Genomic DNA, 17,241 nt, shown 5'->3' with positions numbered 1-17,241 from the left:
GACAATAGGTAGGAGCAGGATCTGTATGTCTGCTGAAACAGACTGTGCTTTAGGTACATTATCATTCCATTACTTTCCAAAGAATTTTAATTATTGCAGGCCATAGTTTATAGCAAGGCACGTGCACTTCCCAGAGTTAGATACATTATTCCAGACAAGTCCTTATTCTGCTGGAAGTTCACTGCTAGCCTGAGCATGTCAGTCAGCCATAGCTGTTGCCTTTCCTGGCCAATAGGAAAGAGAAGAGTTCCTAGTCTTCATAACTCAGTTCTTAGTGTGAAACATTTTAAAATAACCCTGCTAATGCAAATTCCAAAGCAAACAAAGTTAATTTCCCATATTGGAGAGTGGAAGGAGTTTGGGCTGGGTGAGAGTAGCTTATGTGGAGAGATAGTGTAGTGGTGAGAGTGTTGGACTGGGAGTTGGGAGATCTGGGTTCTAGTCCCTATTCGACCATGGATGCTCACTGACTTTGGGCCAGTCACAGACTCTCAGCCCAACCTACCTCACAGGGTTGTTGTGAGAATAAAATGGACAAGAGGAGGAGGATTATGTACACCCCCTTGGGTTCCTTGGAGGAAAATAGGCGGGATGTAAATATAATAAAGACAGCCCTACAGTATAGTTCACAATGAACGTAAAATGCTTGAGTGGTTCACAACAATCCTGCAGTGTTCTCCAGAGGTACTAGATCCTTATTTCAGGTTCGGCTGAAGCTGAGAGTACTTCTAAAACCTTGTTATCCACTGCTTTTATCCCAACGTTGCAGTGGACTGAGAGTAGTACACCACTACCACTATCCAGCTATTGCAGGTTAAAGAGCTGTGCTGAGAGTAGCTTATATTAGCCTGCAATATAGTCCACTTTCAATATTGCAAGTCAGAGGTGGACTGAAGCTAGTTGGATTCCAAGTAAAAAAAAATCCCAATGCCTCTTAGGCTGCAGCAAAGGTAGATTTATCCCCTGACCTCCCAGGTCAAATCAAGAATTGAGCTTCCTGCAAAAGCCTTGTGCTCCGCTAATTTGCATGCAGATTGATTGCACATTTAAAAGTTAAAAACTAAATAAAAATAACATTAGTAGTAACAGCAACAGTTAGAGCAGGGACTACTGCCTTTGACGTGAATGTTTGTTTTCAGCTCCTAGCCACAGGCTCATGAACACCAAGAATACACCGCAACATTTTGTTATAGGGCCACAGTTGCGCCCTCTATTTCTCAGGTTCAGCCATTGGTGAATGCCATTGCTCATGTAGCAAAAATGGCACCACACACACACAACTAGGATGTTTTAGCAGGCTGGGGTAACACCATGGTTTGCAGAAATTAAACCCCTATGGTGTGGGGGAAACCCTCAAATCAGCACAAGAACTGAGCATGTTCAGTGGCTACTGAACGTAGACTGACCGTTGCAGGGATGGGGGAGGATAGGAAACCAGGTGGAGACAGACCTGGCTGATTGATTGGAACACTGAACTCCATGCTGCAACATTTTGATGCAGGTTTCATTTGTTTTTCTATTTCCTATTTCTCCTGGTCGTGTTGAACATTCTAATGTGCATGTCAGACTTTGTGTGACAAATATATATGCCATTTATATATAAAGACTTAATCATCCCCAAGTAGTTAAGTATGCAAGACATTTCCTGCAGGGTGTGTGTGGAACAAGCATTAGGGCTTACATGGAAAAATACCTCAAGCTTTGGGCTTGATTGTGGCTGCTCATGAGCTGAAGAACGCCTCCCACGTACTGCCCTTTACTTCAGATCATCTGATCTCTGTCCTTAGTCTCTTATCATATGGAGATACATTGTCAAAGAGTTGCCTCATTTTTAACAAGACTAGTGATAGTCTTCAGGACCGATCCCACGTTTTAAGATAAATATTAAAATACAAATTAGTTTAGTTTAAGTTACCTTCTAAAGCAATATTTGGCAATCTCACTTGGCCACTCACAACTGTAACAGACAATCCAAGTGCTTTTATGCATTGCTTTAGCAGTAAGATTTCTGTATGTAGTTTTCCACCAATTGCACACTAGTATAGAATTCAAAAACCAAATTGGTTGGTTACATTTGGATTTAGTGAACCTTACCTGAGTCCATTTCAGCCAATTCATTTCCAGGCGCAATTCAAATGAAGGACTGCCTCCCACATCAAACCTGCTTGTACATTCAACATCTGAGGCCCTTTTCCACGTTCTGCCAGCTCCGATGTGTGTGGGGATACAAGAGCAGGTCTTCTCAGTAGTGGTACAGAGATTTTAGAACTACGTTCCTGAATGAGATTCAGTTGCCCCCTCCCTTTTTTTGAGTTTTAGAATGGAGGTACAGACCTTTTCATTCCACCATGCTTTTAATTGTTTGTAACCTTCTGCTGTGGTGATTTAAACTAACCCGGTTTTATGCCCTTCTTATACCACTGTTTTAATGATTTCAATGATGTATTGTGTTTTTTTTTATTGTGTTTTTAATATGAAAGATATCTTGGGTGCCCTTTTGCAGGCCCAAAGGTAGGTTAGACATTTTCTAAAACAATGAATTTTATGATAGTAGAGCAATTCCAGCAAATATTAACACAAATCTAGGGCTGCAATGATAACTGATTAAATGTTCTATCGATTAATAAAATAGTATCCTGTTTAATTTGGCTAATTAAAAAATATTTTTAATACTGTTTAATAAAAGTGCAGATGACAAGCACTATCTCAAAGGGCATTGCCTCCTTTTGTATCACACAGACGGGGATGCCTTTTCTAAGATAAGGCTTGCTACTACACATGTGTGGTTTGCATAAAAACAAAGTGTGCTTCTTGATTTAGAACTATTTTACTCATAAGCTAATTTTATCAATAGATCAACAGATTCATCAAACTCATACAATTAATTGATTAAAATTTCTTTAATCAAATTGCAGCCCTACAAAAATCCGATTCACACATTACCAAATTCCTATATGGAACATGTCCCTGTACCTGCACATTCTATGTGATGATGTATATGCAAGAACTCCATGTTCTCAAAGGAACTTACACAACACCTGGATTGTCCAATTTGCTTTGTATATAGGAATTTTATAAGTCCTTCAGGAATAAACTAGAGTACTCAAACAGCTCTAACAAACAAAATGGTGGTTGTGCAACGTTCCCACAAATATTACAGCCTTCAAAAGATCACAATGAAGAAGGTATGGTTAGCAGTTTCATAATTTAATGAAAAAAGTACTGTAAAAAGAGGACGTCTGAAAAAGACAGTCCATTTTTAAAAAATCGAATATATCTATATATATCTATATATATCTATAGATATATATTTAATATAAAGCAAAACAGGAAAACAAATTAGGTTAAGAGGTAATACTTCAAAGTTAGCCACTGAACACACTGTAAAAACTAGTAAATATACTTTGGAGACAGATACTTGAAAGCTATGTAGCCAAAGGCTCCTTCATGTATCTATTAAAATCATATAAAACTAACAAATCAAAATCACTATTGCCTGAACTGATATATTTTAGTCATCACCCTTAAATTAGCAAAACTCTGGAATCTTGCTGAAGCACCATCTCCCACCCTTTATATATTGATATCATACCCCTGTGCATGAAATATGATTGTGTTTTCTCTTCCTGGCCACTGAAATAGTTGTTCCCAAGTTCGATTCTGTTTACTTTCATGACCAGGAAAATGTGTTAACAATAAATATATATTAAAAAAGGAACTAAAAACAATGTATAGAAAAGTGAACATTATCAGCACCATTCTGAATGGCTCACAACTTAAAGGCCAAGTATTTCTCAAACAAAACAGACCTTAAAAAAAAAAAAGCTACTGCATATTTACACCAAAGGAAATGCCTTAAAAATCTTTTTGGAAAAAAACACAAAATTACAGAAACATACAAAAAAGAAAGTAAACAATGCAAACTTTCAAGAATGCTTAAAGCAAAGAATGTTGAACAGTCAAATTTCATTTATATCCTTCAGGAATCTGTCATCAAGAATTTATTCTTCCCGTAATGTTAAGGCTTTCCAGAAAAATGTGGCTTTCATTTGTTTTTTGTGATACATTACTTATTAGATTTCAAATTTACCCCAATTACACTTCTTTTACATTTCATTAACAAAACCAAAGCGTGAAGATTCCATTAATGAAACAATTTTTGGATGCTGAAGTCTAATTTTATTTTAATTAAAATTCAAGGGTGTGGAGTAATGAACAAGATTATCTTCTTTGAGGCTCTTTTAGTTATTTTAAACATCTATTAGAAAGAATTTTTTTTTAAATCTAATTGAACAATAAAGTGGCATAAACAGTTCTCAAGCTGTTTGGCAATCAAAAATATTTCAGTTTACCATTTGTGACTATTTAAACTTGGAAACCAATATACACATTTGTATGCATACACTGTTTTTTAATATTTTGGCTCAGAAATCTAATGAAGTATCTGCAAGCTGAAAAAAGTAGTATGTGCAGGCAGATTGGAGTGGTGATGGAGAATGGGGATAGTGTTGCAGAACCAGGTTTTTAAAAAAACCTTCTGAGTTGATACGGGAGAATCTGACATCACCGGTGATTGCCTGAATATGTTAAAGAGATTAAGTACTTCTAGTATTAAACATTATCCACAAATCAGCCATCTGTACCGGCTGGCTGGGTAAAATATTTTACAAGTGCAACTCACAACAAGCTACTATGTACACAGGGATTAAAAAACAGTCAAAAATACTAGAAGTTAAAGAGCATTTACAGAATAAAGCAAACTGCTACAGCGAAGGGAAACGCAATGTTTAGCAGGAGCAAACTATAAAGGGAAAATCTAGAGGTCAGTGTGTTTGGCAGCATTGACTGTAGAGTTCGTAAACCTACCTCAGCAGGTTAGGAGGAACTATTACTTATACCTTGATCCTATGCCTGTTTACTTGAAAGCAAGTTCCACTGAGTTAAAATGGTTCTTATTTCCAAGTATTGAGGATCACATCCATTGTTCTAAAATTATTTGAGAACACGAGAACATGATTTCTGTCTAGTAGTCAGATACATTTCAGTCCAGAAAAACACTTAAGCAAACCCCCCAAATTTCAAACGCAGGGTTTCCCATTGTTACAATTCCTTCAAAATTTAAGAGCTTGCTTAAGTGTTCTTATGAAATGCGCCTGCATTGCAGCTGCAACAAGAATTGTCTGATCATCTTCTTGCAGATTGTCACAGAAGGGCCTTTTCAACTTGCCTACCAGCCCAACACATTACATTCCGTAGAGGGAAGCATTATATATAACCATTTCTGGAAATGATACTTAAAGGAACCTTTACTTTTAGCACAATGACCTTGGAAAAAACCCAATTAACAATCTTCTCAAAAGGGCAAACCAGTTCACAGTTGGGAAAAACAGCGTTGTCATTTGCTTGTGGGCCCTGCACTGTGTTCTATAACCTGCAGATTTCCCAAGGTTTGCATCTTGGATATACAAAAGTTGATCTATTCCCATTGCCAGGAGTTTCTAATCACCTTTGTACTGAACTGTGAGAAATCAAATTTCTTTTATTTCTACTGTGACAATCCCTATTGAAGTCTTGACTTGGACTCTCTCTTTCTGAACTGCTTTTTCTCAATCTTATCTGTCCTTTATTCTCATCACTCTCAGCTTCTGAGTCACTGAGTTCCAAATCAGGGCAATACCCATCATTGTCCTGGTAAGGAGCACTCCCCATCTGATATTCAAGAGTCTGCTTGCCCCACGAACGTTCCCTCATTGAAAGCCTTCTTGAGGGCTTTTCACAGCACCTGAGATCTTCTGTGGTCCTCACCAAACTGTTGGTTGCTTCTTTGAAGGACCTGTTAAAGTGTTCTATTGTGGATTTTCTGAAGCTGCTCTGGCTAGCCAAGTGGGCAGAGAGCACAGACTGTTGCTCGTACGTTGTTTGGCTGGAGCTGTCTCTCTGAGTGACATCCCCAACTCTGCTCATTAAGCCGTTCAACTTGGCTAGTTTAGAGTTCTGCTGAATTTTCCCATTCCCAATGGAGGATTGCCCATGCAATGCTGCTTGAAGTGCTAAGGGTTTGCCAGATGACTGCCCATGATGGAAGTCTGATGAGTGTGCGGGTCCGGAATCTTTTGCCTCATTCCTAGATTTCACAAATCCACCCAGGAAGCCATTACTTCTATTTTCATGCTGAAACCTTGAGTAAGATTTCATATTTGAAACAAAAGTCTCCTTGGATAGCGGAATACCCTTTTTGCTGTAAACTGTGGCATTGTTGTCAGGAGAAAGGAGCTTGTTACCACATTTCAAATTATTTTTGCAATCCCCCAATGTTGATTTCGGCATTTTTAGCTTCAAGGTGATCCTCGGTGGTGGATAAAACAGTGTGTTCTCTAGTGCACTTGTCAGAGAATGTCCTAAAAGAGAAAAGATAAAGTGGGGAGCGGGAGGAAGAGAGATATTTAATAGGCAGATTTCATCAGGGAAAGGTATACTTTGTAATAAAGTAACCTGCTTTATATTACAGTTTGCAATTCATGGAAGTTCCTTTTTTCATGTTTCGCTCAAAACAAATTCATATAACATCTTTTACAACCTATTACTGGATATTTTTTTGTATGCACACATACTAAGGCTCTGTTCTACTCAAATCCAAGGAACACAGTCCACAAGGCTGTTGCTTCAAATTCCCTCTCCTTCACCAGTGCCAGCAGTGTTCTTTGCTCCACTGCTTCCCCCCCCCCCCCGCTCCCCATACACCAGGGGTGGACAACATGTTCCCCATGGACTGCATGCAGCCCCAGCCTCCCTGCATTGCCCACACCACCCCTGTGCCAGCAGTTTTATCATTATGGAGCATTAAAAAGACCAATTTAGCTTGTTATCAAACTAAATTCAACCTTTTTAGTGCACCATAACTTAACTGAAAAGGATTTGGTTGCAGAGAAAGGCAAGAGAGAAAGCAAGAGAACACAAGTGACAGAGAAAAGTGGTGCCTTTGAAGGAATGTAGCCCCCTGACAGGTAAAAAGCTTCCCACCCTATTTTAGTGTATTCTAGCTATTGAGGTCTTTAACAAAGATTACAGATTTAATCTAATGTAAACTGTAATGTAAACAAAGTACTTCAATTTAAAAATGTATCACTTAGGTAACTTATAACCACCTTCTCAGTAATAGCTTCTTATGGGGCACTGCAAACATATTTTAAGAAATAAGATTAACATTCCTAGAAAAGAGGGTTTTAAGGCTCTGGGAGCAGACAATTATTGCATTCATTACCTGCAGCCATTTCTTGATTAATAAGCTGGACTTGCAAGTTGAAGACCTGCTCATGTGCTTTGCTGTGAGAAAGTTTTAACTTCTCTCTTCTGCTTACCATGTAGCAAAGATTCCTTACCTAAAGAAAAATGCAAAGCAAAACCTCACATTTAAAAGCAAATAACAGATTTTTTCAGAATGACTACTTAGGATAATATTCAATTAGAAATTACAGATTTAAAACCTCTATGATTTTTATTCTTATTTTTAAAAAGAACATTGAATTAAAAGTTCAAAGTCAGATTCAAATGCCTCAGCCTAAAATCAAGAATTGTTATTCAAACCTTCAAGGATAGCTTAACATTATACAAAAATTTGTGTTTCATCTGACAATAATCTTTCCTTCCATGTTCAAGGTTTAAAAAGGAATGATGCGAAAATATAGAGCACTGTAAGGATCTCAAGGAGATAAGTTTCATTTCTGAGCTTTGCATCATACACACACACACACACACACACACACGTCTGTTTGATTCAGCTTGTTACCTTCCATTTCCCCTCTCCCTCTTACCCTCTCTAAATCCTGCCTCAAATGCATGAACATCCTCATTCGCGTATGAATGCTATCTTCTTTTGGCTGAACCAAGCCATTTTCTTCATCCTCCTTGGGAGGAAATAATGGTTTATTAAAGTTACTTTTCCGTTTTAGTTTCCAGTAATTATAAATCAAGTCCACAGTGAGCTTCGGGAGGCCCAGTTCTGCTGCAACATCATCTATTCTCACTAACGAATAGAACTCCTCTTCCAGTTCTCGAAGCTTCTGAGCACGCAAACTGGTTTTCTCACTCTCTGTCTGCTTTTGGTCTACTGTGCTCTTGGGGTTGTCATCTGTATCAGGCATTAGGTTCTGCTTGGTTTTGCTATGCTTTAGACAGTACGACTTGAACTTTACTTCATCACCATCATCCAGGATTGTTTTCATCTCTAGGCTATGCTCAAAGGCACACGTGACATGAAAGGCAGTGATGCAGCTCTTCACAGAGCACTGTTGAATGAAGGAAATCACTGTCAGTCAATATCAATACATGCATCAGCAGAAGAAAACTAACCAGGGAACACTTAGAAGCATCACAGAGCTTTCATTATTGCACATAATTTTACAGGAGATAGTCTAGAGACACCATTTCAATTTAAAGCTTTTAATCCAGAAGTTTAAAATCTGAATGGTGACTTCCAGGCAAAAATCAAGCCAATTTTGTTTCATTAAAGACACTTGAAATACAGCTTATAAAAAGTAACACACTGATTTTTAGTTATAACGTTTTATCTTAATTTTATAAATTGCATATAGACACTTTGAAGAGACAGAACACACTACGAAATAACTCCCAGATTAAAAGCACAGACTAATGAACAAAATAACTTTATGCCACAATATTCCAACCCTACTAAAGTGTTTAGCAGATGACAAATGCCTGGTTAATGATAAAGTATCAGCGTTAGGCATTTGACACAAATGAACTTCCTTTTTTCAATTTAAAATTAATACATTATTAATACATAAAACATTATACAACATATTTTTATACAACACAATCATTATACATAATTATTTTAGTTACTTAACAAAAGCACCCAGCCTAACACCATATATAAACATCCAAGAGTGAATTAAATAGATCAAACAGATTAAATTCTCATAACACCACACAAAAACACCCAAGAATGTGTTAAATATCAAATAGACTAAATAGGTTAGATAGTATGTAAGAGTAAGTTTCAAAGCCAATAATTTATAAAACAGAAAAACAAGAATATATGTTAATTTCTAAATTAGGATTATTTTTCCAGTATTCAATAAAAGGTTTCCATTCTTCCAAAAATTTGCGGAGACACAGCTGCACTTCCACCAAAACCATTTAGCCATTATACCCACTCTGTAGCAGCAGAAGAGGCAGGGATTCACAGCTTCATGACAGATACACCGTTTAATAATAAAACACATATTTATGAAGAGGTTTAAATAGAAGTGCCTCATATGCATTATTTCAGGAATCCTTAAAAGAACTGTTAGAAGTTGCTTGCTGATTATATTATTATTGTTGTTGTTGTTGCTGTTGTTCCATTATTGTGGATGGGGGGGCTCAGGGATAAGGGCTTGCCTAAAGCCACCTAGTCAATTCATGGTTGAACATGAGGGATCTTGCTTTAATAGGAAGCACTGTTCTGCAGACAGTGCACAGACTAGCTAGGAAACCTATATCCAAGGACAAAGGCAGGAGAGTTCAATTTTGTGAAAGGGATTCAGACTGTAAGTCTTCCAAGGACCATTTTGCTTTACACCTCTTTGTGTTGTTGCAGCAAACACATCTGTATCAGACACCCTCAAATTCGCTTCCCCAATCATACCTGTATAGAAACATTGGGACCAGGGAGGCAGAACAATAGCTTAAACCTCCCCAGAAAACCCAAGATCTGGCAGAGAGTTCTGAAGAAAAACAGAGTTACATATGTCTCTCTACTCCTTTCTCCCCAACCCTCTCTCTCAAACATACACATACACGCAACTGTCATTGAACTGGGCTATGGTACAGAACTGTCAAGGTTATGAAGAAAATATTTAATTGTTTAGGCAGCATCTACAAAAACAATTGTGAATCTTCTATGGCTACCTGCCCTATTACTCTCATGTCCCCTTCCCACATTTCGTGATCCTGTATCCGTTGACGTATGTATTCCCCACAATCAACCTGTATATATTCTTCCTAAAGCCAGCCACAACACTCCTTGCCAAAAAGGCCTTGAATAAAAAAAAAAAAACCACAGGAATTTTAAAAATAATTCTGTAAGGTAACATTCAAGTTATACAAAGCAGTTTTCATATACTACATTCATTTTCAGAGCTATTGAATGCCAAATATGCTTGGTACAAACATTATTTGCTATAGCCAACTAGATAAAACGTCTCAAAGTGTATCCTTATTGAAGACTAAAAACAGGATCTCCATGCTAAGCAAAACTTTCCTCATCACTTCGGCTTTGGGGCGGTATATAAATGTAATTAATTAAATAAATAAACAAATCACATTTCTGAGAGAATTGAACAGGCCAAGTTTAAATGGTATTTATTTAAACAAGTATGATATTTCGGCCAATATCCATTTTTGAATGTATGCAAACATTCAGCTTATCTAGGACTGGCTAAAAGAACAGACTGTTGATAAATATCTAGAAGCCTTGTTTTAAGTTCACTTTCTTTCACTAGAAACGAAGAGTTTCTACTGCTGAAGGCTTTTTACCTGCAAGGTATTGCTGAGAGCAAAGCAGCTGCTACATTTGTCTTCCATCCAGCACACTACGAGATAGTTGCTCCTTACCACTCTGAATGTGGTGTGTTTGCTACAATGCAATTTCTACTCTGCAACCTCAAAGATCACAACATAGAATCAGCACATACCTGAATACAAGCACCAGTTTTCAATTTGCATAAGCTGCAAACTAAAGCCCATCTACTTGGTGGAATGTGGGATACTTTTGTAATTGGTTCCATCCTTTCTGGGCAAGCAATGCTTACCTATAAGCAAAACATGGTATGAATTACTACAACTGACATTGCCAGAAACAGCTACCATATTATTCTACTTCAACATTTTGTAAAATAAGCAAACAAAAGTAAGAACCAAGCTACAAATTGGGGTATGATTGCACCACAAATCCTTTCCTGCTAGTCACTTAAATACAGGCTAAAATAAGGAATAAAAACTAAAATATGGTTAATTTATTTATTTTCAATATTTACAGTATAAGCTGCCACATAACTAAGGATTATCAGGGTGGGTAACAAATGAAAAACTATGGCGTTTTGGGGGGTAGTTCTCAACAAGATGTTTGCAGCTCTAAAGAAACAAAGTTTGTTTTTAGGCATCAAATATCCTGTAAAAGAATACCATGTGGCAACCAACATTCTACAGACTCCTTTAACTGTGAATTATTTCCGTCACAGATGGCCAACCTCTTTGGAGTTACGCTATTCTTCAGATTCTAGTCCAAGTAGTGGTGAAAGAGAAGACTTGTTTCTTTTCCATTCAAGTGGATTAATCTTACTGGTCACTCCGATATGGGCTACAGTAGGTGATAGTACAGGACCATGGTAAGGAACAGTGAAGATTAATCAAAAGTTATTCATACCTCTGGAATCCAGAGAGCACAACTCACATGTGCCCATTTGGTGCCTGTCCTTGTGGCTTTCATGGCTCCACCTCTTTTTGGACACAAGAGACATTGAGGGTGTATACCTAGAACACAAGTACGGCACAACCAGCTCCCCTCAGGAACCTTTAGGATACCATAACATGCCTGGGGATAAAAGCAAATTGCTGTTTTGCATGAGTCTATAGGTGAAGGGCACATCGCTTGTCTACATCAATATCAACTAGAATATTTTTAAACATTACATTCTAAATTAATTTTGGAAGACAATTCCCAGCTGTTTGGAACAGAAGGAATGGAATATCCTATTTTTCCCAACAAGCAGAAAGTTGCACACTATTTATTAATAGTGCAATAAAGGGAGTTTCTGCAAAAAGCACAGGAGCCAGATGTCCCATATCACAGGAAAGTGTGCAGCATTCCCCACACCTCTCTTTAATACCATGGAGGTATATAAAAGCAATAAATGGCTTCAGAATAGAGATACAGATCTTTTTATATACAATTTGATCCAGGTAAGTAGCTCTCTCTGTAGCATCTAATACTAGTATAGACTGACCTAGACAGGTGCTCTTACTAATCTTATTAATGAAGACTCCAGGAGGAGTCATTGAAGTTATTTCCGAACTATTCCAGATTAATCCAGTAGAGGGCACTCTTGCCTAGAAAAGCAGCCTTTTGCAATATCCTTCTGTGTATCATTTGCTGCCACTTTCTCCATAAGTGCTGCATTGTCGTTAACCAGAATAGTTCTATGACGTTTAGGGATTCATTTTCCTCTCCTCCATTTTTACCTATTACAAGAAACTCAAAGACAAGCATCTTCTGAAGACTCCGCTTATTAACCTGCTACATTCTGCACTGTTATCTTCAAGAGCAGAAGATGAAACTTTATATGAAGATGCCTACTCCAAGACAACATTTCAAAATTCTTCTAATACTTCTTGATCAATGGTTATACGCCCTCAGATCACATTACTGGGTGGAAGTTTTAGCATATGAATTATTAATATCTAATCCAGTTCAATGGCATAAGTATGTATTATGCTAATATGTTTAAGAGATGGGCATGACCCTTATTCTATGCTACAAAGGCAATTTACAAACTCCTATTTTAAAAACTATGGCTTCAGTTGGCCTAAATTTGCCAATAAGGAGTCCTAACTTAAAATCACATAGTTCTGGTTCTGGAGAAAGGGTACAGCAATATTACAACACAAACATGAAATTTACTTTGACTGATCTCAAGTTCCCTGATTCAGCTTAGCATCACGTTCTGAAAATCTGTGGTTTAAAATAAATAAAAAAGGTCCCTAATTTAAGCAAAGCAAGATTGAATATGTAGATTCACAAATTAGTAAACGAAGAATGAAAATACTTTATTCTCTCCAGAATATTTATACTTTTAATCTTTTCATAGCCTTTTACAGGGGATAAAAATTCTAGACTTCCCTTTCAGAGGCTGCCAGACCTCTGGCTTCTTTCCACAAGTTTTCAGATAGCTTCCCCAGCACTCCTATTTCGAAAGACATTTGGAATAACCCCATTACCAAGATGATGCAGCATTTTCACACTAACCTGATGAACACAGATGTTACATTTGTCACAAAACACCATATCATTTCCATCTTCACTGTCAGGTGATCGACATACATCACAAATAACATCTTCATCATATTCTATTCCCAGTCCTTCCTCTGTCTCAATGGCATGGTTCATATTCTCATGACAGTGACGTTCGAGGACTTCCACCATTCTTTCCATTGTGTTCTCATCAAGCTGTCCACATCCTGCAAAAGAATTAAAACAAAAGTGGCAATTTGCTTAACACTACACAAAGAATGCCAAAAAAAGAAAGAAACAAACAAAAGAAAATGCATCCATAACAGACGTTTGAAATGAAATATGTCATTGGAACTTGGTTCTGTCTTCACACTCCTATTCATTTCTATTAGGCTCACTGAAGTTTCATTCCCAGTTTTAAGGATTATCTAGAATGTGTTGATTAGATATTTAAAGACATTAAAGTGAAAATATCAATAGTATGGGGTTTCAAGTAGTTACTTATTTAAGACATTTGTATACTGTCTTTTGATCCATATGGCTTGAAATTTGCAGTATCCAGTCATACTACATTAAAATATTTAAATACCTAGATTTAAAATGCTGTCGCATTAGGCATGCAAAAGCAAAATGTATTAAAAGTAGCAGATAGGGTGTCAGCAATAATACACAAAGCTGATTTTGGCCTGTGCCACTAAGAGGCACATCGAGACAGTTACCTTATAGCTTGACTACTGGTCTTCATTTAAACCTTTCATCAAATGTTCTCATAAGCCTTTTTTCCATTCATATCAGCAACATGTTGTCTATAAATACTATGATGGAAAGCATTGGTCACATCAAGGTAATGTTCTCTTCTTTAATTTTTAAAATTGAGCTGGACAGGTTTTAGAAACCTGACTTGGGAATCAAGGAAGTGTCTTCCATAGCTTATTAAACTGACATAATAGCAGAGCCGTATCTCTTTACAAAGCCACAAAGTGCAAGCCTGCTATAAAATCCACTTTCATTGTTAACTGATATTTCTCTATGAGCCAGTTCAAATGTAACAGCGGCAAATCGTGGATTAACCTACAATTTGCTGGGCTTCCTAATGAGCACAAGCCACAACCAATTTTCATAATCAAACTCCAATTGTTTTGATTGTAGATTTCTGTGTGATGTGCAAACAACGCTATGGGTTGTTTGTGGCTTAAACAATGTAACGTTAACCTACAATTAGTTCTTAGGTTAACTTTGGGTTCTCATGACCCATGAATAACCCACACTGCAACAACCTATGATCAGACAACTGGAGGTTGATTATGCAAAACAGAAGTAGCTCAAACGTGGCTGCTGTTACGTTACGTGTGAACAAGGTGAATATTGGCTATTCTTATCTATGATTAACATTTATATATCATTTTATTTGCTAAAAAAGTAACCAATGTAGTGCACAGCAATTTCAAACAATTAAACCTTAACACAATAAAAATAAGAACGTTAAAACCAGTAAAACATTAAAACTATATAATTTGAAAGGCTAAATTAAAGAGACGTGTCTTCATATCGTTTCTAAAAGCCAGGAAAGTGGAGGCAATCATATTTTTTGAGGGAGCCCTGGTCCAGTTTGGGAGTGACACAGGAGGATACCCTTTACTATTCCCACAATCCTAGCACAAAATGTACATTTTGCCAGGAATCAAAATGCATTTCCAATTAATTAAGGTGGAAATCTCCTACAAGTACCCACACATCTGTCTTATGGAACATATTAAAATCTCGTAAGGCTTCAAAAATAATTAGTGCAATCAGATCTATCTAAACAAGTACTGCAAAAGACTCCTTGAACACCAACTTCTAAAAAAAGGAAAGCTTTAAATAGCGCAATCAACTGAAACTTCAACTTAACATGTTTTAAAGTATAATTTTCAACATTCTCACCCATTTCAGCAAGTTCTTCATTTACTTCCTGAAGCCAGAAAATATCCATGTCATCCAAGTCATAACGACACATTGATTCTGCCAATTCTAGAATGTTGATGTAGCCAGGTTCAGTGGGCTCTTGACTTGAACAACGGATGTACTTTCTAGGCCGTGTATATAATACTTGCTTTACTTTTTCTGCTACAACTCTAAATGACAAAGCATTAAAATTAGCTACAAGTCCCACAGTCAAAGAACACTGCTACAAATTGCAAAACCAGATATTCCATATGCCTAATTAATTCTAATGAACTGGAGTGGAGTGAAAGGTCAAACGAAAGTGACAAGGTGCACCATGCTTCAGGTACATTTAAGCCAAGAAATAAACTGGCACAATCACAAATTGCTCACTACACCACAAGATCACATCTTTTAACAACTGATCAGACCTGTAACATTCTCCGTTCTACTGTGAGAGCCACTATACAAATATTTGCACTGTCTAAAGTCTGTTCTCCAATTGGGGTCACTTCATACAGCAGCAGAAGAAAAGAAAACCTCACATATTTTAGGACAAAAATATTATGGCTCCAGTCGATTACTACCAAGCAACATATTTAAATGTATATGGTAGTTTTTATATAAACGTAGATTAGCTCAGGCTTGAGATAAGGTTTTGTGATTGATCTTGGTGATATATTTACTGTGCATAATCTGTATAGCACCATGTACATTGATGGTGCTATATAAATAAATAAATAATAATAATAATAATAATAATAATAATAATAATAATAATATACCTTTATCAGGGGCCCTTAGAAAACAACTAACAAATAACAAAGATTTGGTAACTATGGTTATGAACCAATGAAATAGGGATAATCATAATTAATATTTTGCTGCACTGCAACATCTTGAATTGTGTTTCTATTCAAGAATGTCATTTGTCAACATAGAATTGCATCAACACATCTAGCTAGAATATTTAAATCTACTTTCATTCTGACCTTAATAGCTAAAACCATGTTCTATTATAAAGCATTTTAAACATCATCTCCCTAAAAAATAAGAGCTCCAGTGAGGGGCAGAAGTGAGTAAAGAAATGTTTAGATATAAGTTGAAGATATGCTCTGTGATAAAAACGTTTGACCATAGTTGGATTTGGCATGTAACAGAGTAAAACAGACTTTAGAGTTTGCTTAATCTCACAAAAACAGTAGTATTGGGGTTTATAGTTTTTGTAGCACTTTGCTGTAGAGGATGTGGTCACATCGCTTCCTAAATACGTATGTGACAATTACGTCCAATAGTGTAGACTTTGGAAACCAGAGTTGTTCTATGAAGTAAAATAACTAAACAGTAAATTACTCTTACTTTCAATTTACAAAGATGAGAACGAACACCTTTAACATAAAGACTTGACTGTCATCATGTATACAGCTGCCTGGGCTGAGATTGCATTAAATTGGAAATCATCTATTTGACTACTGATACAAAAATGGATGAACAGAATATGGAAATTGCTCTTTCTGAAAATCTGATGTACAGATAAAAGGACTGGAAAACCAAGATTTATTCATGGAAGTGTGGTACCTATTTATTGCATATGCTCTTGCTCCTCCAATTGCACAATTCAGATTTTGGAGTGATACATTGTAATACTGCTAGCCTCATAATCTGTACCTGTATTGTTTTTGTATTATATTAAAACTCAAATAAAACAAAGAAATGAATATGTGGACAAAGTACATTTGCCTGTCGTGCACCTTAATACTTAAAAATAAATAAATCACATGCTCGCATGAACTAAAAACCACTACAAATAACAAAAGTAGACCGTGTAACAGGCCATAACTGGCTCTGCTCATACGAGAGAACCATGTTGACATTCACCAAGAATTAATGTTCAATTTCTAGCTTCATATGTTTTATCTTTGTTATTCTCTGCATGTTGAAAACTGAAGGTATAAATGTTACATGCTTCTACAGAAGATGAGCAAGTATAAGTTATTGCGTACAGATAGCACCACAGGATAAGGAGGCAATATGTTCATATTACTTTGGGACAGATGCACAACAATTAATTGTAGCAATAAATAAATAAATAGCCCAGTCCAACCCAGACAATTGTTTAATAAAAAATACCTGAGAGAAGGCTGTGGAATGGTGTCTGGACTGGCTGGGACTTGCACACCCTTTTCCCATTCTTGTTTCCATGTATCCGCAAAGAGGTAATATTCATCTGGGTTAATATGATGAGAATCTGGCAGTTTCATGGCACTAATCAGGTCCTTTCGAAACACCTGTGAGGAGAAGGAAAA

General features: G+C 36.8%; 1 protein-coding gene across 2 annotated transcripts in view; it reads right to left on the bottom strand.

Moving 5' to 3' along the window:
* Nucleotides 1-2,918: 2,918 nt before the first annotated feature.
* JADE3 (jade family PHD finger 3) overlaps nt 2,919-17,241 on the bottom strand; it is a 42,266-nt gene continuing 27,943 nt past the window's right edge. For both annotated transcript variants that reach the window (XM_063126318.1, XM_063126319.1), the window contains 8 exons: nt 17,066-17,223; nt 14,936-15,126; nt 13,028-13,239; nt 11,429-11,596; nt 10,698-10,814; nt 7,812-8,285; nt 7,262-7,379; nt 2,919-6,398 (listed from right to left, as the gene is read on the bottom strand). In XM_063126318.1, the coding sequence (XP_062982388.1) occupies nt 5,503-6,398; nt 7,262-7,379; nt 7,812-8,285; nt 10,698-10,814; nt 11,429-11,596; nt 13,028-13,239; nt 14,936-15,126; nt 17,066-17,223 (2,334 nt within the window). In that variant the 3' untranslated portion in view covers nt 2,919-5,502. The remainder of the gene's footprint in view (nt 6,399-7,261; nt 7,380-7,811; nt 8,286-10,697; nt 10,815-11,428; nt 11,597-13,027; nt 13,240-14,935; nt 15,127-17,065; nt 17,224-17,241) is intronic.

The sequence above is a fragment of the Elgaria multicarinata genome, chromosome 5 (assembly GCF_023053635.1).
Source record: "Elgaria multicarinata webbii isolate HBS135686 ecotype San Diego chromosome 5, rElgMul1.1.pri, whole genome shotgun sequence".
NCBI lineage: Eukaryota > Metazoa > Chordata > Lepidosauria > Squamata > Anguidae > Elgaria > Elgaria multicarinata.
The sequence above is the reverse complement of the archived record's forward strand: the minus strand, read 5'-3'. Positions and strand labels throughout refer to the sequence as shown.